A 25,377-nucleotide genomic window follows, 5' to 3' on the forward strand; every position below is an offset into this window, starting at 1 on the left:
AGGTCCTGGCTTTGTTCCTGGAGCATTTTACAATACCAGTATTGAGACCAGCATGTGGAGCTTGTGAGCAATGCGCACTGCTCATGGAAGCCAGCTCTTCAGTGTTACTTCATGAGAATAATACTCAAGGCAGAAATGCTTGTTATACCAGAGAAAAACAATATACAATACCAGAGAAAAAATAATAATTAGGTCCCGTTCCTATGAATTGGTACGAGATGGGAGTTGCATATTACGAGCCTTGCCTGACTCGGAGCCCAATGCTGGTCTACTCAGAAGTAAGCCCCATTCTCTTCAACGGAGCTTACTCCCAAGAAAGCGTGCACAGGACAACAACCTCTGGCGGCCCGTGCCGAGAGAGGCGGAGGTGCTGTGTGGGGCCATCAGTGCGCGAGGCTCCAGGTTCCCGCACCAGAGGGAAGGGAAGGGGCGCGCGCCAGCCTGGGCCTCGCTGGATGGAATTTCCGCCCTCCGCTGGCCACGCCCCCGCGCGCCTCGAGGGGGAGAGCCAATAGCAGGGTGGGGCCTGTGCGGGGGTGGGGGCGTCGCCACGCAGGTGAGGCGAGACCCAATCGGGGGCGGCGTCGGGAACGGCAGCAGCTCACTTTACTTTTACCTCTGCGCATAGGACGAGAACGGCCGGCGGGGACACGCCCCCTCTCCTGCCGGGAGCCAATGGGTGCCCGCGCGCATCCCCGTGGCCGTGCTTGGGGCGGGGCGCGCCCGCCGTGTGTAGGGCTGAGCGGAGGGAAGGGCCACCTGACAGGACTGGCCGGGCGCGAGCCGAGCCGGCGCCAGGACTGGCTGCGACACTGGCGGGACTGACTGGCCGGCTGCCGGCGGCTGCGTGGGGGATGGGAGTGTGGGGCCGCCGCCGCTAGGCAGCGCCCTGACAGGCGGCGGGGCCGGGCCCAGCGGCTCGAGGCTCTCCTCCCTCCCTCCCCAGAGGCCACCCAGGTCCTGCGAGGAGGCTGCCTGGAGCGATGGCGGCGCCGGGCGCGATGCCTCTCCACCCGGCGCTCGTCCCACCTGAGACGCGGAAGTTCACGCGCGCGCTGAGCAAGCCCGGAACGGCCGCTGAGCTGCGGCAGAGCGTCTCCGAGGTGGTGCGCAGCTCCGTTCTGGTGGTGAGTGCCGGGAGGGGCGGCGCGCACCTGGGGACCGTCTTCTCCTCCTGCCCCGGGACTTCTCAGGCGGGGGCGGTGACACTGTCCTTGCGCTGAGCTCCCCCACTGAGAGTGCAGTTGTATCCAGACTTACCAGGGAGTAAGTCCCATCGACCGTAGTAGGACTTGCTTCTGAGTAGACACGCATAGAATTGGGTTCTCAGGCTGCTATCTACACTTACCTGGGAGTAAGCCCCATTGACCATAATGGGACTTGCTTCTGAGTAGACACGCATAGGATTGTGCTGTCGGCCTCCACTGAGTTTTGCAGCCCAAGCCTAAGCGGGTCTACTCCAAAGTAAGTCCCATTGTGTCCAATCGGGTTTGCTCTAGGAAAGTGTATATAGGATTGCAGCCTCACTCCCTGGTAAGCATGCATAGGATCGTTGCTTTAAGGGTTCAGAGAGAAGGAAGTAAACGATGGAAGAGCAGGCGAAGCAGTTTGTGCTTCTCCTCCAACTCTCAGCCAGCTGCTTCTTCGCCTGTCAGGCTGATCAGCAAGAGGGAGGGAGAAAAGGTACACTTGGATGGATGGCAAGAAGGGGATGCTTCATCATGGTCAGCTCTCTCCTCTCTCTCCCTTCCCACCTTCCCTCTTTGCGTGAGCACAAATCCTATTTTCTGTTGCCTGAATTCTTCTGTTTTCCGTTCCCTGTATGGGGATATGTGCTTAGGAATGGGAAGGAGGGGGTGGTCCCTTTCCATCCGCAGGGGCTAGCTCCAGACACTGCTTATTCCTTCTCCTCTTCCTCTGTAAAAACTTCCGTCTATTCACAATGAGTCCCGCCCCTGCTTCCTTCCCTGCAGTATCAATGAATGAGTGACTGGGAAACTTTGAGGGGATTTCAGGTTGCCTATGAGAACCAAGGTAATAACAGTACAGAAGACATTTTTCTGTATCCTTCAAACTTTTTTAAAAACAAACTCTAAAGCCAACAACGTATTGACACACAACTGTGACTATATCTATAGACGTCGCTATTGGGGTGGTGTTTAATTTTAATAGTCGGTTTTTATGTTCTGTTTGGAAGCTAGGCTGCATATCACTGCCACAGCAACCTGTTTTATGACTTTGAGCCTTGGTGTCTTTGCAAATGGGTGGATGAACAGATGGTGTGATCTAAAAGGAAGATACCTACTTTTATTTATTTTGCTATGTAAACTGCTTTTGGAACTCTTTGGTTGAAAAGCAGAATATAAATATTCCTAATACATTGTTTTGACAGTTTTATTTTTGCTATCCTGTTTCTTTTTTAGTATGAGAATAGCAGGAATAGAATAATCCAAAGGTATACTAAAAAGCTGAAGGTTCACAACAATAATTGATAATATTTATTTCAAATGAAATATTTTTCCATTAAACCTTCTATAATCAACATGGAATACAGTAGAACTTGTTTCCTTTATTTCTTTTCATCTTCCAGTTTCAATAATGAAAAGCAGGAATAATCACATAATTTGATTCTGATGTATAAGAATCCTTGCCATTGTTTACTGATGTCCTATTGATGGAGAGGCACTTCTTGTGCTCAAGAAGCTCAAGGCTGTTTGCTTGTGGTAATCATGATGCTGTCATGAGCAGAGCTTAAACATTTGCAAGCCATTGCTTAATCCGCATTGAAGAGAGCCTGCAAATGTTAGCAACTGAGGCTTCAATCCTATACACTCTTTCCTGGGAGTAAGCCCCACTGACTATAATGGAACTTACTTCTGAGTAGACATGCATAGGATTGGGCTGTGAAATGGTAGTCTGTTCACCATTAGTTATTTATCTGCAATAGAGAAAACTGATCACTTTAAGGAGAGCTAGCCTCTCTCATTCTTGGGCTTAGTGATTCTTCTGACACTCTCATGGCCCAGACCTATGTGGCCACAGTGCTACGAGCACAGAGCTGCTGGTGCAATATCCACTGAATGCAGTATGCTGTCCTGTTAGAGAGGCCAGTTGAAAGAGGTGAGAAAGGTAGTACTTACGCTTTCTTGCTGCTTCATAGCCTTCTTTGGAACTCCTTAGAGCTATACCAGCACTGTTGCTAGCATGGAGCTTTGGAGTTGCTGGGGATGTGTATGACTTGGGAGAGGAGTTTGGGATCAGGTGGCTGCCAATTCTGCCTTGTCCTGCTCCCATCTCCCCCCTTTTTCTACTTCTCCAGTGGTGAGGTTGTGCCAACAACCAGTCTGTGTCCCATTGCTGGTGGTGTGCAGCTTTCCAGCTGCTGCGCTAGTGTCTGTGGAGCAGCTGCTGGTGGTGGGTGCCTTCAGCAATGACAGGGCTAGCTTTGTTCTGGCATACCTCATGGGGTACACTGGCATTTTACAGGTATTGGCTTGGGCCATAAGTTACCCTGCCTCTAGCTGATGAAGTAAAATGCATTATTGTTTACAGTTTATTTATTTTTCATATTTCTATACTATCTTTAAAAGGAAATAAAACAAATTTGAACATAATGAATGCAATTAAACATGAGAGAAGAGGACAGATTTTGTCTGATAATTGTGAATGGTGAAGGTGACAAGAAGGCTGCAGTTTTGTGATGTGATGCCATGCCACCTGGAGCATCCTGTCCTCAAAAGATAAGCAAGCAAGCCCTGTACCTCCCCTTCCTGCTCTTCAGCAGGAGAGAGAAATGCCTGGGGTTGCTATGTTGCAGCTTGCTCATGGTGCTCAGAAGCAGGAACAGGAGGCATGTGGTAACTAAACAGCATCCAAGCATACCCCATCTCTGTCAGTTTCTTTCCTGCTACTGAGCAGAAATGGGAGTCTGTATGAGGTAGTATTTCAGTTTGGCTGCTGCTGGAGCTGGGTGCTCTGGAGTGCAGTGACCAAATAATATTCAAGGTAACACCCACTCCACACTCACTTTTTGTGCCTGCTCAAGAGCAGGAGAGGAAGATATGTGGAACTGTGTTACTTCAGGGAGTTTGGCTACTGTAAGGCCATACCACCTTGGAGAGTAGTGACAGGTAGCCCAATCCTGAGCTGCTTGGCTTGCAGGGCTGCAGCAGCGCTGAAAGTGGCTGCAGCTGAATCCAGCATGCCCCAGGCAGCTGCCGTTGCCTCCTTGGGGGAAGGGGACTTCCCCTTTCATCCTCTTCCCCTGGATAAAGCAAGTAGCCCCACAGTGGGGCTACTCAATTCTATGACGACCTGACAGCCCAACACGGAGGCTCAGGATCTGGTGGAGCAAAGCTCCACTGGTCCTGCATCCCACCTGCCCTGTTCCTTTCCCCTGGCATGCCTCCTCCCCACCCTGGAACACCTCCTCCCCACCTCTCCCTATCTACCTCTCCACTGCTCCATCGGTGCTAGCCAAGCGCTTGCCAGTGTTGAGCTAGAACTGGTGCTCCATGTTTGCAACAGTGTGTGCTGGCGGTGAGCTGGGCGTACACTGAGTAGGATTGGACCCTCAGTGACGGCCAAACTAACACACACAGTCTGAATTGGGGTAGCAGCTTGTTAGGCAGGTGATCATCATTTTTTGTTCACCAAGTCAGAATTTTGGACCCCTACTAACATATTTTTCTGTATTGTTTTTTATTACATGTCCTTGCTAACATTTAAGCTTGTAAAGTTGTCCCTTTCAAGGATGCATATTTTTCTGGCACAAGTTTGCAGAGCAGGGATCCCTGGGCCTTCTTTCATATGAAATATGTATTGTATCTTAAATGATATGCGTATATATTGCAGTAATTAGCAGGGTAATTTTTTAGTCGTCAAGTATTGAACTCCTAATTGGTTTCCTCTTGTTTTGAAATAGGATATCATTGTGCAGTACATAAACTTTCTAACTCTGTTGAGGGGGAGAGAACTTTCCTTCACTTTGTAGTGTGTGTCTCTTATATTGTGAAACTGTAAAAGAATTTTTGCTGAAGTCTTAATAGACATTTAGAAGGCAGGTGTTGTCTACGCTATTGCAGAATAATAATACTTAGCATTTCTGAGTGTAATTTGCTTCATGTGAATGATTGTGATGTAGTCTTTGCCTAGAAGGTATCATTATCCTTCTAACCAGGGCTGGCCCAAGACCTTTTCATTCCTGAGGCGCCATGCCAAATGCTGACCTCCTTACCTGATTATGTGCCAGCCTCTGTTTCTTCCATTCGCCATTGTTCTAGAATGACACTCTCTTCGCTTCCATGTTTTGCCATCCTCTCTCTTCACTTTTTCATTTTCCAATCCAGGGAGTGGAAGGAGGAGCAGTAGAGTCAAGTAGGTAGTTGAGGTGGGCACCCTGGACCAATCTACTGCCTGAGGTAACTGCTTCAGTTTGCCTCAAGGATGGGCCAGTCCTGATGTGAACTAAGAGGAAGTGGTTGGTCTAAGGATATCTGGTGAGTTCATGGCGGAGGTGAGGTTTGAATCAAGAAGTTCTGGAATCACAGCTCGTTACGCTATACTAGCTGTGTCATCTTGTTGCACAAGTATGCTTTAATATATGGGAGATAGATTGAGGTGTGTGTCTGTGCATGTGTGTTGATTGATGGAAGAATAAAAGTTTAGCTCATTCAGCTGCCAACTGGAAGTTTGTTTTGTCTTTAGCAACATTGTATGTCTAGTGCTTTATGTTTATTAAGTGAATGAGAACAGCATAAGATGAAGGAAACATATGAAAAACAAAGTTCGTTTTGTTTTTTATTTTAAAACACATCTAGGGGGTTATTTTCCTTGACATATGCAAATTCCTATTTCCAAAATAAAACCATTCTAGTTTTTGACGAAATTTATACTTGTGCCTCCCTTCATTAACTTGAACATAGTTTTTGACTTTTGTGGTCAAGACAAAATCCTGGAATTTTATCCTCTTGCTAATTTAGTATATAGGATTCATGTTGCCACAGGAATACATGTAATGACCTTTGTTATATGTAATGTAATTTTTACAAATGCATATATGTTATGCTTTTAGATCACTCAGCAAAAACATAGTTGAATTTAATATCCTAACACGGTCTTTTGAAATGACATTTTTTGATCCTCTATTTGAACTTGTACCCAATTCTGTCCCATCCCCAGCCCAGTTTGTTACCTCCTGTCTTCTGCTCCCTTTTCTTGACTTCTTCCCTATTCTGGTCTGCCCTTGACTGCATCTAGGGGTTTTTAAAGACCAAAAAATAGTGATTCTCACTCCTTTAGCACTGGGACCCACTTTTTAGAAAGAGAATCTGTCAAGACCCACCGGAGGTGATGTCATGATTGGAAGTAACATCATCAGGCAAGAAAATTTTTAACAATCCTAGGCTGCAATCCTACCCACACTTACTCAGGAGTAAGGCCCATTTACTATCATTGTTAAAAGCATCTTCACATTAGCCTGTTAAAAGTACAGATCTGTGACATTTTCCCAAATGCAGTTATGTACCACGTACCATTATGCATTATGTACCATTAGACCATCAATGCATTATGTACCATTAGACCATCAAGTCTAATAAATTAAAAATAAAATATTGAAATGAATGGGGATGTACCCGAAATTGGCTCACGACCAACCTAGGGGTCCTGACCCACAGTTTGAGAAACACAGCTGTATAAAATTAAATGCTGTACATGTCTGGGCCTATTGTCTTTCAATTATTGAGAGGGCCAAAAAACTGCTATGAAAATCTGAAAACTTAGAAAGATCTATTGTCTCTAAAATGGTCTGGACTGAGGGATTAACTGATTCATTAAGCTTATTATAGTAATGAAAATTGTTTATACTTTGATGGAAGCTGCAAAATAGTTATTATCATGTTTAGTTGATATAGGTTTCTGCTGCATATAATCTGGTTCTTGTTTTGGATATGCTGTGGTATAGGACTAGGAGACTTAGCTGCAAATTGGGACTTACCCAGTTTGAATCTTGCGTCTGACAGGGGCTTAAGGCAAACCTCTGCTCCTAGCTGCAATGTAGGGATAATAATACTTCTATAGAGTTGTTGTAAGAACTACTTCAGGATAATATGTGATATGCTTTGCATGCTCAAAGTGCTATAAGTACTAATATTAAATATTAATTACATAGGCCAACACACATTTTGTTTCCTTAAACGTTACACCAATTCCTGGGTTTATTTGGGGTGCTGATTCCAAAAATGACATCTATTTTGCCCTGTCACCTACACCATGGCTTCCACATGAGCAAGCTGCTTGAACCATTCACTAATGAGGCTATACTATATCTCCAAAACTAGACGTGACAGGGCAAAATGAATGCCATTTTTGGAATCAGTACCCCAAATTCATATCAAACCACCATAAAGTTTGGGAAAAACTTTTCTGACCCTCAATTTTGTGGACCTGTGTTATTGTTTGCTAATCTGGTTTGAGTTCTGCCTGGTTTTTCTGTGTTCAGCAAGCTGTTACTTTGACTTTAACATGCTTTTAGCCATGGAACTGATTTCTAATCATTTTAGTTTAACTTTCTCCAACTACCTTCTGATCTGTTGTGATCTCTCAGTCTTAAGGTATTGTTCTAAATTTGCATTTTCCTGGAATAAACTTTCTCTTTATTATACACTCTTATTTTTATAAAAAGGCCACAAGAGAAAATTTTAAATTTTCCAAAGATGAATAATTAGAGGTGTTTGTTTCTGTGAATATGATAGGATTACAGTGTAAGTCTTATTGAACACAATGGGCCAAGGGAGATATGGCGATAGGGGTTGGACAGGCCGTTACAGGAGAAGGAGAGTTCATCATAGGCAGATCATCTCTCCTTCTGGTCCTTCCCCCAATTCTCGGATGCCTGGTGGTCTTGGCGGTGAGTCCCTGGATCTGAAGCTGCTGCTTTTGAATGCCAGGTCGGTGAATAATAAAACCTGCATCATCCGGGATTTAATCCTGGATGAGAAAGCCGACCTGCTATGTATTACGGAGACCTGGTTGGACATGGCAGGAGGAGTTAGTCTCTCTGAACTCTGTCCTCCAGGTTTCCAGGTGTTGCAGCAGCCAAGATTGCAGGAACGGGGAGGGGGAGTTGCAATGGTCTATTGTGAGTCCATCTCCCTTGCCAGGTGCCCTGTCCAGCAGTTTGCTGGGTTCGAGTGTCTGCATGTTGTGTTGAGAGGGCCGGACAGGATTGGGATTCTGTTGGTGTACCGCCTGCCCTGCTGCCCAACAGTCTCCCTGCCTGACCTGACTGGGGTGATCTCGGGGGTGGCATTGGAGGCCCCCCGCCTATTAGTGCTGGGGGACTTCAATGTGCATGCGGAGGCTGCTGCGTCAGGTGCAGCTCAGGATTTCATGGCCGCCATGACAACCATGGGCCTGTCCCAGAAGATCTTGGCCCCAACACATACTGCAGGACACGTGCTGGACCTGGTGTTTACAGCTGGGCACGAGGGCAGTGATCTGGACGTAGAGGAGATCAAGATCACTCCGTTGTCATGGACAGATCACTTCCTGGTAAGGCTTAGGCTTGTTGCGACTTCCTACCTCCGCAGAGGCGGGGGACCATTTTCTATGGTCCGCCCCCGGAGGCTAATGGATCCTGAAGGTTTCCTGAGGGCTCTGGGGGATTTCCCCACTGCCAAGACTGGCGTCTCATCTGAGGCCCTGGTTGACCTCTGGAATGGGGAAATGACCAGGGCAGTGGATGAGATTGCTCCGGAGCAACCTCTGCCATGTCGCAGACTCGGAGCGGCTCCTTGGTTCACTGAGGAGCTGCGAAGGATGAAGCGGCAGGGCAGGTGTCTAGAGCGACGGTGGCAAAAAACTCGGGATGAATCTGATCGGACACGGAGTAGAGCCCATTACAGAGCCTATTCCGTGGCGGTGGTAGCAGCGAAGAGATCGTTCTTCTCTGCTACCATTGCGTCTGCTGACAACCGTCCGGCAGAGCTGTTCCGTGTGGTGCGGGGCCTCCTCCATCAGGCCCCCCCAGTAGACCAGGAGGAATACACGGTCAGCCGCTGTGACGTGTTTGCGCAACATTTTGCAGATAAAATCGATCGTATTCGTCACAACTTGGATGCCACATTGACAGTGTCTGACGATGTCCCCTTGGCAACTGCTTGTCCTGTGTTGTGGGATTCTTTTCAGCTTGTACAGCCTGAGGATGTGGACAGACTCCTTTGGAGTGTGAGGCCATCTGCCTGCCTGCTCGACCATTGCCCAGCTTGGTTGATAAGAGCTGCCCGGGGTGGGCTGGCTGAGTGGACAGGGAGGGTGGTCAACTCTTCCTTGATGGAGGGGACGTTACCACTCGCTTTGAAACGGGCGGTGGTTCGCCCCCTCCTGAAGAAGCCCTCCCTGGATTCCACTGTGTTGGATAACTACCAGCCAGTCTCCAACATCCCGTTTCTGGGCAAGGTAATTGAGCGGGTGGTGGCGTCCCAACTCCAGAGGGTCTTGGATGAAGCGGATTATCTGGATCCTTTTCAATCTGGCTTCAGGCCGGGCTTTGGGACGGAAACCGCCTTGGTCGCCTTGGTGGGTGACCTATGCCAGGGACTGGACGGGGGAGTGCGTCCCTGTTGGTCCTGCTGGACCTCTCAGCGGCTTTCGATACCATCGACCATGGTATCCTTCTGGGCCGATTGGCCGAGTTGGGAGTTGGAGGCACTGTTTTGCGGTGGTTCCGCTCCTACTTGGAGGGTCGGTCCCAGATGGTGGTGCTGGGGGATGCCTGTTCGACACCCTGGCCCTTGAGATGCGGGGTGCCACAGGGCTCAATTCTGTCCCCCATGCTATTTAACATCTACATGAAACCGCTGGGAGAGGTCATCCGGGGGTTTGGAGTGGGGTGCCATCAATATGCTGATGACACCCAGCTCTATCTCTCCTTTCCTCCAGACTCCAGGGTGGCGGTTGAGGGCCTGGAGCGCTGTCTGGAGGCAGTGAGGATCTGGATGGGGGCTAACAAGCTGAAGTTAAATCCGGATAAGACAGAGGCTCTCCTGGTTCGGAAATCCTCGATGCAGGTACTGGACTATCGGCTTGCGCTGAATGGGGTTGCACTCCCTCTGAAGGAGCAGGTCCACAGCTTGGGGGTCCACCTGGACTCGCAGCTGCTCCTGGATTCCCAGGTGGCGGCTGTGGCTAGGGGGGCCTTCGCTCAGCTTCGGCTGGTGCGCCAGCTGCGGCCGTACTTGGATCGTACAGACCTGGCCACGGTGATCCATGCCTCGGTGACATCGAGATTAGATTACTGTAACGCGCTCTATGTGGGGCTGCCCTTGAAGACGGTTTGGAAACTGCAACTAGTGCAGAATGCGGCGGCCCGCGTGGTTACTGGAGTTAGACGGTTCGACTCTGTCAGTCCGCTTCTCCAGCGGCTGCACTGGCTGCCCATTCGTTTCCGGGCCCAATTCAAGGTGCTGGTATTGACCTTTAAAGCCCTTTACTGCTCTGGACCAGGGTATCTTAGAGATCGCCTGCTCCCGTACAATCCGGCTCGCCCTCTCAGGTCATCAGAGAAGGCCTTTTTACAAGTGCCGCTGCCTAGGGAGGTACGTGGGGCGGCTGCAAGAAATAGGGCCTTCTCAGTAGTGGCACCAACGCTATGGAACTCCCTTCCCCTTGACTTAAGAATGGCTCCCTCTCTTGAGACCTTTCGGCAAGGCCTGAAGACCCTTCTGTTTAAACAGGCCTTCTGAGTTCTCGGCCTTTTAACATCTTTTTAACATCTTTTAATATTTTTTACAGGCCTGATTCTTTTATGACTTGCTGCTGCTCTATGCTCTTTTTACCTATTTTTTTTACTCTGACTGCTGTTTTTTATGATGTGTTAATATGTTTTTATTTGTTTTTAAATTGTTTTTAATATGTTGTAAGCCACCTTGAGTCCCTTCGGGGAGAAAGGCGGGGTAAAAATAAAGTTGTTGTTGTTGTTGTTATTATTATTACTTCTGAGTAAAATAACACTGTTTTCCAGCACCTCTATGAATAATACTAGTTGATCTTGAGTTTCAGAAAGAGTTGATTTCCTGTTTTAATTATATCCTGTTTTAATTATATCCTGTCTTGAATTAAAAATGATAAAATCTTCAATTAAGTCTAAATTTTCTCAATAATATTCAACCTATGTCCTGCCTTGCTGAACTCCCCCCCCCCCCCCCATAACTTTGATACTTCTTGACCAAGATAATAGAATCTTAGTCTAGAGCACTGATTCCCAGAAGTTCTACTCAGACTTTGAAATTGTGATAAGTAGTTGCAGGGTTTGGGCTGGACAGGCTCTGATGGTATCACAGCGATTGTGCTGTAGGCTGAAGCAAGGTGATGTTAAACTTACCTGGGGGGGGGGCGTGCTGGCTTCTGGGAGGATCCTGGAGGTTCACGGCCCCCTCTGTAGGCCTCGTGCTACAGCAAATAGCTCCAATCAGTGATTGGAGCCTATTTCTTATTTTTGCACAAAAACTGGAAGTTGACTCCGATCACCAGTCAAAGCTATTTGCTGCAGCATGGAGGCCTGCAGTGGGGACTGTGAGCCTCCAGGACCCTCCTGGAGGTTAGTGGGGACCCCCCCAGTACGTTTTAAATTGCCTTGCTTCTGGTGCTGCTATGATAGTTGTGACTCTGTCAGGGCACCCATTTCTGGACCATTTCCCTTAAGGGAGACTAGCCCCCTGGTGGGTTGTGAACCACTGTCCTAGAGATATAGGAACAACAGATTTTGAACTGCGTGTTTCTGTTATAAGGAGGAAGATTGAGGAATGGGAACTAAATTCCCAGAACCTGACTTATATAATACTTCATAAGCTTTTGACCCTCTGCCTATGCCTTAACTGAATTTCAAGGCACAGAAGATCCATTAAGACGTTCAAATTTGGAGGGGCAGACAAAAGAGCTGTACTTTGGGAAATAGTGTCCCAAGAACATGTTCAGAGTTGAAAGCAATGATAAAAATCTAGTTGCTTAGACATGGCAACAGTGCACATGCCTTGGTGTGTGGAGATTTGTTTTCCTTTGAATCAGTTGATTGTTTTTTACGATTTAGTTTTTTTATTGTTGTGCTGTTTGGGTGACTCTTCATTGTGGTTTAAATGTAGATGTGTTTGTAAATTGCTGCAATTTAATTTTGGGGGAAAAAAGTGATATTGGGCTTCTTACAATAAATGAATAGTATCATCACTAGGGATGATTTGGGATGTTTTGTATAGATCCTTAAGATTCATGAACTTGGATGGATTAGTGAGAGATTCCAAAGCAAACTCACAGCCCAGTCTTAACTGGACTGTCCAAAGCAGCTGCCGCTGTATCCCACTTCCTTGAGGTAAGTGAACATTTGTTCCCTTGTTCCCTCTAATTACCCCATGTCAAGCACCAGCAGCCTCTGTGGGTCTACTTGGAGCCATGCCAGGTAGTTCAGTGTAGGGCTTTCAGGCCTGGGATGAAGGGTTGTGATGTGGCGGAGGCTTCCTCTGTCATCCCCACTCTTCTCCTGCACCAAAACACCCTCTCCCTAATGCCTGGCGTTGGACTTTCCCCTGAGCGAGTGCTGCTGCAATGCCAGCACAGACCTCTCTGCCAGTGGCACTGGCCTTTGGGCTGGCACTATGTGCTTTATGACACTGTTTGTGACCGCCTGCAGGAGCTGGCTTAAGATTGGAATGTTCAATCAGTTCTTAGAGAGTGAATCTTAAGCTCTGATTTTCATTTCCTTTGGATTTCACTTTTAGGATATTTAATTTTCAGTTATTTAAATCTCATTTTTCTCCTCAAAGGTATGCAGTGGCTTGCTTATCACAATAAATAGACAATGTTGTAATTGGCTTTGAAACATTGCAATGTGGAAGGAAATGAAAGGGAACCAAGGGGTGATCCTTAGTCTTTTCTCTATGAATGTGGTATGCAGTAAGAGGAACTGCTCAGGCCTTCTGCTGCAGAAGAGCTGTAGACAATTGACCTATTGAAGATTTTTTAATTTATAGTCTAAAGTGCACATGCTAAATAGATGAGAGAGGTTAAGGTCCAACCTCTTTCTTCCATCAGCAGCTAAACTCTTTTACAGAAAGATGGGGGAGACCACTGTTACTGAAATTCTTCTTTTAGTCAAACTGATATACCTTATATTTTGGTAAGTCATACTTGGCCTGGTGATAGCTTGTTCAAGAGTCAATGCCTGGGTTTCAGCCCCTGTATGTTTGTGAAGCATATATGCACTTCAGAGACCATTCCTCACTGTATGACTTTCCTTCCCATCCCCATGATATAGCTCTTTTCCTTTCCCTCCCTCTGGTTTATCAGGGTGGTGAACCTCTGCTCTCCTTTCCTTCCCAGGTTTACTTGTGTCAGTACAGGTAGAGCTGCCTGGCATAGTCTGACAAAGCACGAGTCAGGATGAGTGACAGTAGTGTATGCGTTTCATTTACTTCCTATTTGAATTTTTGATTTAAAAAAAAAAATCTGAATTCACTACTTTTGTTCTGTAAGTTTATTCTGATCTGAATATGCCTAATTACATTATTCATATTTCATAATGAAAAATACGACTTTGGATAATCTTGAATCTAGATTAATTTTTCAGTATGTTGAGTAACTTTTTTCAGTATGAGGTGAGCATTCACTACAGACTGAAATTCAATCTGATCATAGTAGATTGGTTGTTTTAACTGCTGTGCTGTGCAGTCAGAGCCTCTGAGAGGAATTTTATCAAGAGGTACAAAGTTTCTTTTGAGCCCCTTCCCAAAGAGGGAGGGACTGAAACAGAGTGGGGGGGTGGCAATGCGGTGGGCAGAATGGGGGCAAAACGGGGAAAGTGGCAAAGACCAGAATAGTCTTTGTCAGCATCCTGCATGAGCATTGAGTCTGGGTGAGATTGGAAAATGGAAGATCCTAGGAAATTTCTGGGCCCCCTCCTTTCACTCCTGGGCCCCCTTTCCTGGGCCTGGAAATTACCCCCTTTACCCCCCTCTCCTAGGCCTTGTGTGCAGTCAGCTGTAATGTGCCTTGAATGTAGTGTGCAGTGATGTTCAACAATTCCATAGGAAGAGATATAGAGGTATATGTAAGCTGAAACGTTAAAGTTGGCCTACTTAAAGCTGTGATCCTACATGTCTCCAGTCAAGCAGAGATTGTGGCCTTTGGATATTACAGTGCGTGTGGACACAGTGAGTGGCTTTTCACCCCCTCAGAAACAGAACTTAGCACACTGCGTTATAGAAGGTGTCATTTCTGGGTAATGAAGCATAGCCCAGATCTTATTTCTTTTCAGAGAGTAGGCACTGTTCTATAAAAAGGAGTAATTTTTAATGGTATTAGATGTGACTCACAATCTTCTACTGTCAGCGACCAAAACCATTTGGGCTTCACTCAGAGCAAACCCCCTCATCCAGTTCTAGGGAGAATAGGGAGCAAAAGGTCAGCAAACAATACATAACTCCAGCTCATTGGTGGGTTCTATTGCCAACACTGTACATTTGCATGTGTATTCCTTCATGTGTCAAACATATATACACAATTACTCAAATGGAACCAAACTGGGGGTTTTAGCAATATTGAGAGAGAGAGAGAGAGAGAGAGAGAGAGAGAGAGAGAGAGAGTTCCCAGGTCACGGCTGTGGCAAGAGGAGCTTTTGCTGAGCTTCAGCTGATCCAACTGCTTGCTGCACCATGCCTGAATTGCTCAGACCTGGCCATGATGATCTATGCTATAGTGATGTCTAGATCTGTGGTTCTCAGATGTTTAGCTCTAGGACCCACTTTTTTAGAATGAGAATCTGTCAGGACCCCCCAGAAGTGATGTCAAGACCGGAAGTGACATCATCAAGCAGGAAAATTTTGAACAATCCTAGGCTGCAATTCTGCCCACACTTACCTAGGAGTAAGTCCCACTTAATATCATTGTTAAAAGCATATGCATAGTAGCCTGTTAAGTACAGAGCTGTAACATTTCCCCAGATGCAGTCACATACCATGGTAGCATCAAGTCTAATATATTAAAATAAAATATTGAAATGAATGGGGACCCACCTGAAATTGGCTCCGACCCACCTAGTGGGTCCCGACCAACAGTTTGAGAAACACTGGTCTAGATTATTGTTAACACGCTCTGTGAGGGGCTGCCTTTGAAGACTGTTCAGAAACTGCAATGAGTGCAGAATACGGCTGCCTGTGTGGTTGCAGGGCTCATTAGTTCAACCAGTTGGGCCGTTTCTTCATTGGCTACATTGACTGCTGGTTTCTGGGCACAATTCAAAGGGCAAGTTTGAAATTTAGACCCTTTACGGCTAGACATATTTGAGGAATCACCTTTTTCAGTATAATCCAACTCACCCTCTGTCATCTGACCATACTGCCATTGACAGGGTGTGAGGGGTATGGTGGTGAGAAATAGGGCTTCTTCATGGTGGTGTCCTGATTGTGCAACTCCCTCCCCTTGCAATTAAGAACCGCTCTGTCTTTGGAGATCTTTTGGCAGGGATTTAAGACTTTTCTGCTTAGGATCTTGTGTGATGGTAGATGTAATGGACTGGTGTTTTTGAAGTGAATGTAATTTTAATTGTTTAATTCTATGAAATCCACAAGGTTTTCTTGTTTTTAAATTGCATTTTAATGTTATGTTTTCAAATCTGCAACCCACCTTGAGTTCCCTTACTGGAAAAAAGACAGAATATAAATTCATTAAATAAAAAGAAACTACCTTAAAATTAGGATACTGGTACTCACAAGACTGCACTTTACAAAAGAAGATAAGAGTTTTATTAAAGAATACACATGAGCCCATGTGTCTGCGGACCCAGTATCCTTATAGCATGATGTGAGCAGGCTGCCAACCCCCTGAATGTTTGGAGGGAAAAAACTAGATTGATGGTAATGAAGCAGTTAACTTCCTGCTTCCTGTTAGTGTCGATCTAGTTTTTTTTTTTCAAGCATTCAGACTGCTGGCAGCCTGCTAGCATCATATGATAAGACCGAATGCTTATAGCAACCTGTTAAAACAAGAAACATTTCACCGGTAAGCTTTTAAACAGCACTAATTAGTGTGGGAGGTGTACTGGGGGCACTGTTAATATCGGCATCCTTGTATCCTGTTTCTGTAACCACGGGGGGGGGGTCCTGGGAATGGATCTTCCATGGATACGGGGGAATGCTTATATAGGCGAACAAGAAAATATCATTCAGTTACTTTGCTTATAAGATCATTTACAGAGCTTTAAATGAGTGCAAGTGAAATAAATATAGGCATGTGCCGTTTAACAACCTTCTGCTTAACGACAGATTGCATATGTGGCAGTGGTCAGAGCACAACAAAGAAGTTCTTAATGCAAAGAACAGGCAATTGGTCTCCAGAGGCCTGTGCAACCAGCTAGTGCAGCGGTTTTCAAACGCTCAGGGAGTTTGAAAACTACTCTGAGGCAGTGGGGGCAGGGGGAAGGCAGTGACACGACCCCCAGTATCGTGTCACTCAGTGGGCTGCAGGGGCTTGGCTGTACTTACCAGAGACTCCTGCAGCCTCCCCGGGGTGCGGGGAGCCCTATGCACCTGTCTGCAGGGCTCCTCAAAGCTTTAGAAGTGAAAGTGGAATGATTGACTTCTGTGTCGTTGCCTCCTCCTTGCTTCCTTGCTGCCCCTGCCCCTTGAGGGAGCAGAGGCCAGGGCCCTCAGGCTGGGGCATTGCAACACCCCAGTTTGAAAACCCCTGAGCTAGTGTCTGGCAGGGAGTGTCTGTTTACACAACCAAAACACTAGATTGGGCTGAATGTTTGCTTAACAACCTAATTGTATAACAACGGGTATTGGAGAACATATCCCCATCAAGTGGCATACACCTGTACTGTAAATGGCTGCATTTGGATGGCAGGAGTTGTTAATTGAAGATAAGAGACAATGACTGAGTGAAGCTGGACTGATGTGAATTTCCTCCCCAGTCAGCCAGCAGAAGAAGGTGGTTTAGCTGGAAGCTTTGAAATACACATGCATGGAAATGGAGGCTTTAGGAGGGAGGGAGACTAGGTTATGAAACTCAGTGGAAGGAGAAAGGAGAGTTTATTAATCCTATTCTGCTGGGAAGGTTTTAGTATGAAGTCTGTAGTATGAAGTCTGTCTAAGCAGTAAGAGCTGGGCTGCATGATTGCAATGTCCTAGAGCAGGGGTCTTCAAACCGCGGCCCGGGGGCCAGATGCAACCCGCAATGAGCCTCTATCCAGCCCGCGGCCAGCCTCTTGTCCCCTGAAAGCCTCTGGCCCACTTGACTGAACATGATCAGAGCTGTGCTTTGATTGCATCTGGAGGGTGTTCTGAGGGCCGGAGAGGCTGAGTGAATGAGCCCACTCATTCATCTAAGTTTGATCTCTAATTTATTTAAGTTTTATATTTAATTTTTTTCCCCAGCCCTCAGCACTACACCAGATATTTCATTCTGTCCTCTAGCCAAAAAATTTGGAGATCCCTGTCCTAGAGGGAGAAATACGAAGCAAAATGGTGCTCCTTAGATTTAAGAAGGTAGCTCCTCTGAGGTTGGGGACAGCTACCAGAGAGAGAGTGGACTCAGCAAAAAGGCTCCCTGACTGCAGGACAGCATTGCCAAGAAGAAATGTGGAGGCTTTCTATACAGAAGAAAGTGCCACCAAAATGGAGAGACCATCAAAATGCAAGGCAGGATAGGAACCTTGGCACATAGCAAGAGGAAAAAATGCTTAGCATGGACATCCCTATTGAGCAAAGAAATGGAAGACGTTTCCTTGGGGGAAGGAGACCCCCCTGACATCAGCATGATACTTCCAGAGGATTTAGAAGTGACCAAAATTCTGCTTCCAGAGAAGGGGCAGTTATAGGCCTTTTCACAAAGAAACAAAAGTATTTTGGGATAAACAAAGAGGTTTCGCACTTCCCTTTGGGTATGCAGCATAAGTTTCCTAGACTTGATTAAGCTTGTGTGTGTCCTTCCAGGAGCACACAAAGGCTTGATTGCTGTCCAGTCAGAATAGTTTCTGAGATATAAAAGGCATGGCAGAGTGAGTGTTGCCTCAGCCTTGATAGGAAAGTGTTCATGGCATTGGAATCTGAAGATGGCCCTGTGGCTGGCTGTAAATTTATTATGTAGCAGGACTTATGTAGCAGGACTTATTATGTAGCAGGACCAGGGCAGGAGGTCTGGTCTAGAGGGTAGAGCCTCCGTTTGCCTGAAGATAACATCCGAAGGTCGCCAGTTCGAGGCTATCGGCACAGTGAACGGCGAGTCCTTGAAGCAGCTGACAAGCCGAGCCGAGTTATGCTGAGTTATTCCACCTGTTCTCTGGCTGCTGTCAGCCTGTGTGGGAGGAAAATGGGGGCCAGAATGTGATACCAGATCATTAAAGATCCATCTGAAATGTTGTGGTTCTTGAAAGACAGAACCTTCTTCAATTGTAAAAATCCCTATTGGGATTTGGTATTGCCTGCCTATGTAAACCACCTTGAATTAAAGTCTGAGGAGAAATCTGATGACCAAGAAAGGTGGTGGTTGCAAGCAGTAGACTATCACATTGGGCACCCAAATCTGCAGGGCCTTGGAGGAAAAGAAAGACAGATGCCCAGCAGCTACAGCCTTCCTTCCCATTAATGGCCCTCAATTGGTGTGACATTACCTAAGAATTCAGCATGACATCAACTCCTTGCAGAGCAAAGTCCTGCCTAGCTCCCCAGAATGCCAGCCAGAAATCAAAATGTACTTAGGTTAGACTACTCACATGTTGAGAAAAAGAGGATATTTATAATAGTACCCAGAACTACTTGACAGTTCTTCTGCCTGCTGTAATTGTAAGCAGTCTAGCTACTATGCAGTTGTCTTGGTGCTCAGAAGTATGTGCAAGCACTGAAAATGCATTGTTAGAAATTGAATTGGGTAATATTCTGTACTGATATTTATATTTTGCTTGACAAGCTTGCATGAGGTTTTCTCTTAAATGTATCATGCTATGTCTGTTCTCTGGGCCACTTTAGGAGTGAGCCCCTTCAGGTCATCTTCTCTTTCACTAAATTCTATTTGTTATGCACTAGTGCCCATTCCAACAATAATTTTGAAGAGCAATTTTGCATTCCTTATTCCAGTACAGACTTGTTAAGCATTCCTCAGCAATCAGTCACTTTTGGTTTTACTCACACTTCGGTGCTTTGGGCAAGAGCTATGGCAAATAAAAAAACTGAGAGTTCACCTGTAAATTGGAATTCTTCCCTAATGATATATTTTTTCTCTTTTGAACTATCCTGTCTTTTAGTTGAAAATCACTTAGGAATCCATGAAAATTCATGCACTTAGGAGTTTGTGAAAGAATGAAAAGAGATTTGTAGTCTAAGAAAGTACGTCATTTGAGCCCAATCTACCACAACCATTTTGTCAGCGAAAAGGCAATCTCCCTTACTCTCAAAATATTTTTGGTGAGGGGAGGATTGGAGGAGACATTCATTTCAGGGCAGGAGGTCTGGTCTAGAGGGTAGAGCCTCCGTTAGCCCGAAGATAATGTCAGAAGGTCGCCAGTTCGAGGACACCGGCAGCTCCCTGAACGGCTGAGAATGGCGAGACCTTGAAGCAGCTGACAAGCCGAGCTGAGTGATTCCACCTGCTCTTGGTGTGAGCAAGAAGTGTCTTGGCTGCCCTCCATGTGAGAGATGGAGCTGCTTGTCAGCCTGCATGGGAGAACTGGAGGCTGAAAGAACTGAAAGAGAGAACCTCTATGATTGTAAAAATCCTCTTGAGGCAGTGGTAGCCTGTGGATCCTGGCCTCTGCCCCCTTAAGGGACAAGGGCAGCCAGGAGACAGGGGGAAGGCAGCAGCGTGATCCGCAGGATCGCGCCACTCAGGGGGGCTGCAGGGGCTTGGGTGCACTTGCCCAAGCCTCCTGCAGCCTCCCAGGGGTGCAGGGAACCCTGAGCAACCTTCGGCAGGGCTCCCCAGGTCAGGAAAGCGAAAGCGGAGCAATCACGCCCTGCACCGCAAAACCGGAAGCGGCGCACAATTGCTCCGCTTTCCCTTCTGATGGGGCTGCAGGGACTGGGGTGCACCCTCCAGTCCCTGCAGCAGCCATCCCTGTGTGCGGGGAGCCCTGCGCGAGTGCCTGCAGGGTGCCCCAGGTCAGGGAAAGGGAGAGTGGGGCGATTGCAATTGTAAAGTGTCAGTCCTTTACAACTGGGAGGCTCCTCCCTCTCAGGCAGGCAGGTCAGGTTACAAAGTCTTCCTGAGGGGAGGGGCTCCCTTGATTGCCCAGTCTGACCTTGCCTCTAGGCATGGTAGGTTGGGTTTGTTCTTGGTCAGCTTACCTGACCTTCAAAACTGTTTTCTTCTGGGGCTTTGGCCCCTTTTTTAAACAAGTTGTGAGGAAAAGGACTGCAACCGTCCTGCCTGAGTTTCCCTGACTGCCATCCTTGTTGGGGCAGAAAATGGGGTTGCTTCTCGCCCCTTAAGCAGCCGGACAACTGTAGGGCTCATGCTTTCCCCTGGTTTTGGGAACAGCATAGGAGCCTGGCTGCAGGGCAATTCTTGGGGGTGGATGACAGCGCAAGCCCTTTCCTGCCAAAACTACCACAGCAAAACTGCACCACAGCAGTAGGTGGTATTTTTCCTGCTAAAACTGCACCGCAGCAGTAGGCTGCTGCCCAGAAGCTGTGTGGAGAAGGCAGATCTACTCTCCCGATTCCTGCTCAAACCGCGGTGCTGACAAGACAAGCCTGTTTCCCGCCAAAGCACCACACAGCAGGTAAGGTGCTGCCAAGACCCTGTGAGGGCCAGGCAGAGGGCACCACAGAGCTTCAGAAGCCAGGTGAGGCGTTTTCTGATTCTATAGGGGTGATTGTGGAAAATGGCAAGCCCCTCTAGAGAGGCACCTGAGACCCTGAGTCCAGGGTCTCTGCCTCTACCAACTGAGAGGAATTAATGGCCGTGCTTCAGGCTAATGTTTCCTCCAGCTCGACCACAGCCGTGGTGACCCTCCAGAGATAGCTGGCCCATGTGGCTTCGATGCTTTCCAAGTCTGAGCTGGCCGTTGAGCTTTCTCCCTCCCCCCCCCCAAGTACTAAGTTCCTCAGTGTCGGGGGGGGGGGAGTATTTTTACCTTGGGATTTTTACCTCAGAAGCTGCTACTGCAGTTAGAGGATTGTTTGGCTCCTGCCTGGGCACATCCCTCTCCTCAGCATCTCAGCTGAGGGGGATTTCAGCCTGTTCCATCAGGCGTGGAGGCCGCACTCCTAAGAAATTGTGAGGCTGCCAACTGAGTCGTCCCTGATGAGGCACCACATCCTGCTGGGGCTATGTTATCCCTTCACATCTCAAACAGCGAGGCGGAGGGTTCAGGAACTTGCAGACCTCCTGTTGACCAAGCTCTGTGCTTTGGCACGCTGAGGGTCAGGCAGACTTAAAAGAAATCTGGTGCCCAGCCTGTCCCATGCTCCAAGCTTTGTTTTTTCTCCACAGCATTTGCTGAGGAGTGCCGTAAGGACTCCATTTTGTGAGTCATGGTTCCCTCATGGCTTCCAGGGACGCGACAACATGCCTGAGTCTCTGCTTTAGTGTATGCAGGGTCAAGTTCCCTTTCCCCAGAGCATTGGGGAAAGTGCTGGTTTGACTGGAGATCAACCTGAGAGGGGGTTTGGCACATCCTGGGACAGCTGTTTCTCCCCCAGGAGAGGATTCCCCAGGCACAGGATGTCTGCCAGTGTCCCAGGAAGCACAAAATTTAGTGCAAAGCTGGGTTTTAGGGCTTGTGAATCAGACTGTGGCTGTCAAATTGGGGCAGCTCATGAGGACTCGGCAAGGGGTGAGAGGACAGGACCTTAAGTCCTATAGCTTCAAGCACCAGTGTTCACTTTCCCCCTTCCCAATTTTCACTGGGTTCTATTTTCTCTAACTCTGAGGGGACTCCACTAAGATGTGCAAGTCTCTCATCCTTTTCATCTTCCATGCCACCCCAAATCTCCTACGGGGCAGTCAACATAAGAGGGCTCCAACTGCTAAAGGTAACTGGCTTCTTGAAATGGGCACAACAGACTCCATATCCTCTGGGGAGGAAGGATATCCCTTGGGGGAGGAAGCAGCTAACACAGAATTCACTAGACAGGCTTTTACCAGTGTCCTATTCCCTAAAGTGTTACCTAAGGCAACTAGGTCTCTCAATCTTGGCTCAGAGGCTGGGTCACCTTCTGCCTCTGCCAGTGTAACCAGGCTGGAGGCCAGGTGTCCATTTTTTCCTCAGGGTCCCACAAGTCACCTGAGGTTCCCTTCCAGAGGCATTTAAGTCCATCTTGAAAGCAGAGTGGATGATACCATCTCAGAGGAAACATACTTCCAAATTGCTTGGTAAGCTTTATTCTCTGCCTCAGATTACTCTGCAAACTCAGTCAATGCTCCCATTGCTACCTTGTCTTCACATGTGGTGATTCTGTCAGGGCGAAGGGGAACCAAGGGACCCTTGTGATACAGAGGTGGCTGTCAAAAGGGCTTTAAAACCTCTTCTTATGCTTTCAAGGCAGCTGCCACTAGCCTCCTAATGTCTAAAACTACCTTTTTGGGGGCAGAATTGGCATTTCAGACCACAACCTATCCAGGAGTGGCAAGAAGGTGCTGAGGAAAATTGCTCTTTAAGTAGCCTGTTCTACAGATGCCCCTCTTGATGCTTGTTAGTTTGCTGCAATATCCATGGCCCCTGCCTTGGTGGCTAGAAGAAATGCCCAGCTCCGACCCTGGGATGTTGACACAGGTTCCCAGGCCAGATTGGTTGTCCTCCTCTTTGAAGAGAATAAAGCCTTTGGGAAGCAAAATATCCCATCCTTACTGAGAACAGGGGTCAGAGAAAGGTTTTGCCCACTCTTCGAAAGGACTATTCCAGATATATATAACATCAGTCCTTTCAATGGTCACAAGCTATCCTTTGTCCCAAGGGTCAATCCAAGTTTAGATCTCGGTGGTCCAAATTTAAGTCCCATCATCCCTTGGGCAGATCTCCAAAATCTGCATCCTCTAGCCAGAGCATCAAGTCTAACAGATAGGCTGGAGTAGGACTCCATCATAGGTTAGGGTTATACTGCAAGGCTGCAATTCCATGCATAGGATTGTACTGCACATGATTTAACATGGATGTACTGCAGCCACTAGATGGAGTAATATGAATGTATTTTAAATAAGGTGTATCATGTTTATAGTTTGCTGTTGGAGCACTTAAGTTTTGTACTCTTTAGTTTTTAACAGAAAATATCTATATCATTAGTGACAAACTTTTTAAGGGCCGTCTATAATAGTATTTGTAAGGTGTACATCAGAAACCAATTTGTTGGTCCATGTATATTGTACTCTAAAAAACAAAAAAACTCTGTATATCTTAAAATAAAATTTGTTTCGAACAATTTTAACATAATGCATATGCAATAAGAAACAAGTATTTTTTTATGCCTAGATAAGATCTTATGTACAGATGGAGATGAATTAGGCGTTAGCAATATTCTGGTTTTTGTAGGGCTTTGTACAATGACTGGAGAAGTATTTCAAGTTCCTAGGCTGAGTATAATTGCTCTCTTAAAATAAATTAATTTGGTGGGTAGCATCCACATGAGGGAAAACACGTGGGTACTAGTATGCTTTTTCCTGAGGGGGAAAATAGTGTGGGAATTAATTTGTATTAAGCACTGGTTCCCAACTTGTGGTCCTTGAGACCCTGGGAAGTGGTCTGCGAGGTCTCAGGAAAAAAAATCATCTTTGATCACTTCCAATGTCTTGCCGTGCAAGCAATCCCCCATGGATGCAGAATAGAGTGGAGTAAGGATGGAGAATCTCCATTGAATTATCAGTTGTGGCTATGGGCAGGCCATTCTCCATCCTCTCTGATAGTCAGTGGGGGAGTACTTGGAAGACAGACCACCAGAGAGGGTGGAGACCAGACTCTACAGCTACATGTGGTCCACAACGATTCAAATTTTTGCCTCGGTGGTCCGTGGGCTCCTAAAGGTTGGGAACCACTGGTATAAAGGTACAAAAGAAGGGTTAAACTCCCCCCTCCCCCATGGCTGCTATTAAAGTTCTTTTAAAAACAGTGTGAGATTCTGATTGTAAATCTCCTGCATGAAGGTCCTTCATGAAAACCTTATTTTGAATGCAATTTAAGATTGAATGGTTGTGTGTAGTGTAATAGAAAAAGGCAGCTTGATAGTCTGCATTGAAGTATGGCTCATTCTGTAGCCATGAATGCTTTGCATGCTAAATTCATACTTCCACCCTAATTTTGTTTGTTTGGAAATAAATACTGCTGAGTTCTATGGGAGTTACTTATAAGTCATATAACCCAATCCTATGCATGCTTCCTAAAATGTAAGTCCCAATTAATTCAGTGGGCTTTTCTCTTAAGTTTGGCTAGGATTGCAATATTTCATACTTAGGAAGGCTATACAAATGAGAGAATCATTCAGATATGTTTGTAATGTTTCATTTTGTGAAAAATTGAACTATTTCTCCATGTAGAGAAATGGGGAGTGAAAAATAGGGTCCAGCTTTTTTTCTCCTAGTGGTTTTCTGTTAGCAGTACAGGCATGTATAATTTTTTTTAAATATACTTGTACAGTAATATGTGTTACATGTTTCCATAGCAGCAGTAGGTGGGGTAGCTGTTCTGAATTTTGACATTTGTGTGTGTGGGAGGGGGGAGGGAAAGAGGATTCCTTGTTGAGCAGTTTTCAATGCAGTATTAAGAAATACATGCACACGCATATTTAGGTCAAGCAAAGAAACGTCGTCTGCTGGTACAATTCTAAGCCAGGCATTCTGGGAGAGCCTTTTCTTGCAGCAGATGCGAATTCTTTGTGCCTGACAGCAGAAACTGCAGCAGTATCTTTGTCTGCTTTAATAAGATTTGAGGATATTTGGCAAATGGAAATAAGAACACTTAGTGATGTCACTTCTCAATCTGTTTATATTAATATTGTCTGACAGAGCATCTTATTTGAGGGAGGGTTACATTGTGAGGTGTGGCTCTTGTTGAAACCTCCAGGATTTTTGTCATTGCTAAAGAGGCTTGCAGTACGGTGTCTGATGGCATTTGATCTCAGTAGATACTAACTGCTGGACTTAGTGAAGATGATGGTGAAGATTGTTCTTGTGAAGCAAAAGAATATGTTCTGTGAATAGATTGGTTTTCTATAAATACAAGCTTCCATGTATTTGGAATGGGTTGCACTACTAGTGTAGTTTTATTTAAAGGTATTCGTACAGTTATTGAAAGAAACTGTTCCTATATTTGCAAGCATCAAGGAGAGAATAATGCTCTGGAATTTACAACACATAGTCTGACAAAAGAAGATTCTGGAATATTGATCCATTCATTTCTGGTAA

General features: G+C 46.4%; 1 protein-coding gene across 5 annotated transcripts in view; it reads left to right on the forward strand.

Moving 5' to 3' along the window:
- The first annotated feature begins 958 nt into the window (after window positions 1-958).
- DOCK9 (dedicator of cytokinesis 9) overlaps window positions 959-25,377 on the forward strand; it is a 162,972-nt gene continuing 138,553 nt past the window's right edge. For all 5 annotated transcript variants that reach the window (XM_066620091.1, XM_066620093.1, XM_066620095.1 and 2 more), the window contains exon 1: window positions 959-1,127. In XM_066620091.1, the coding sequence (XP_066476188.1) occupies window positions 984-1,127 (144 nt within the window). In that variant the 5' untranslated portion in view covers window positions 959-983. The remainder of the gene's footprint in view (window positions 1,128-25,377) is intronic.

The sequence above is a fragment of the Tiliqua scincoides genome, chromosome 3, assembly GCF_035046505.1.
Source record: "Tiliqua scincoides isolate rTilSci1 chromosome 3, rTilSci1.hap2, whole genome shotgun sequence".
Taxonomy (NCBI): Eukaryota; Metazoa; Chordata; class Lepidosauria; order Squamata; family Scincidae; genus Tiliqua; species Tiliqua scincoides.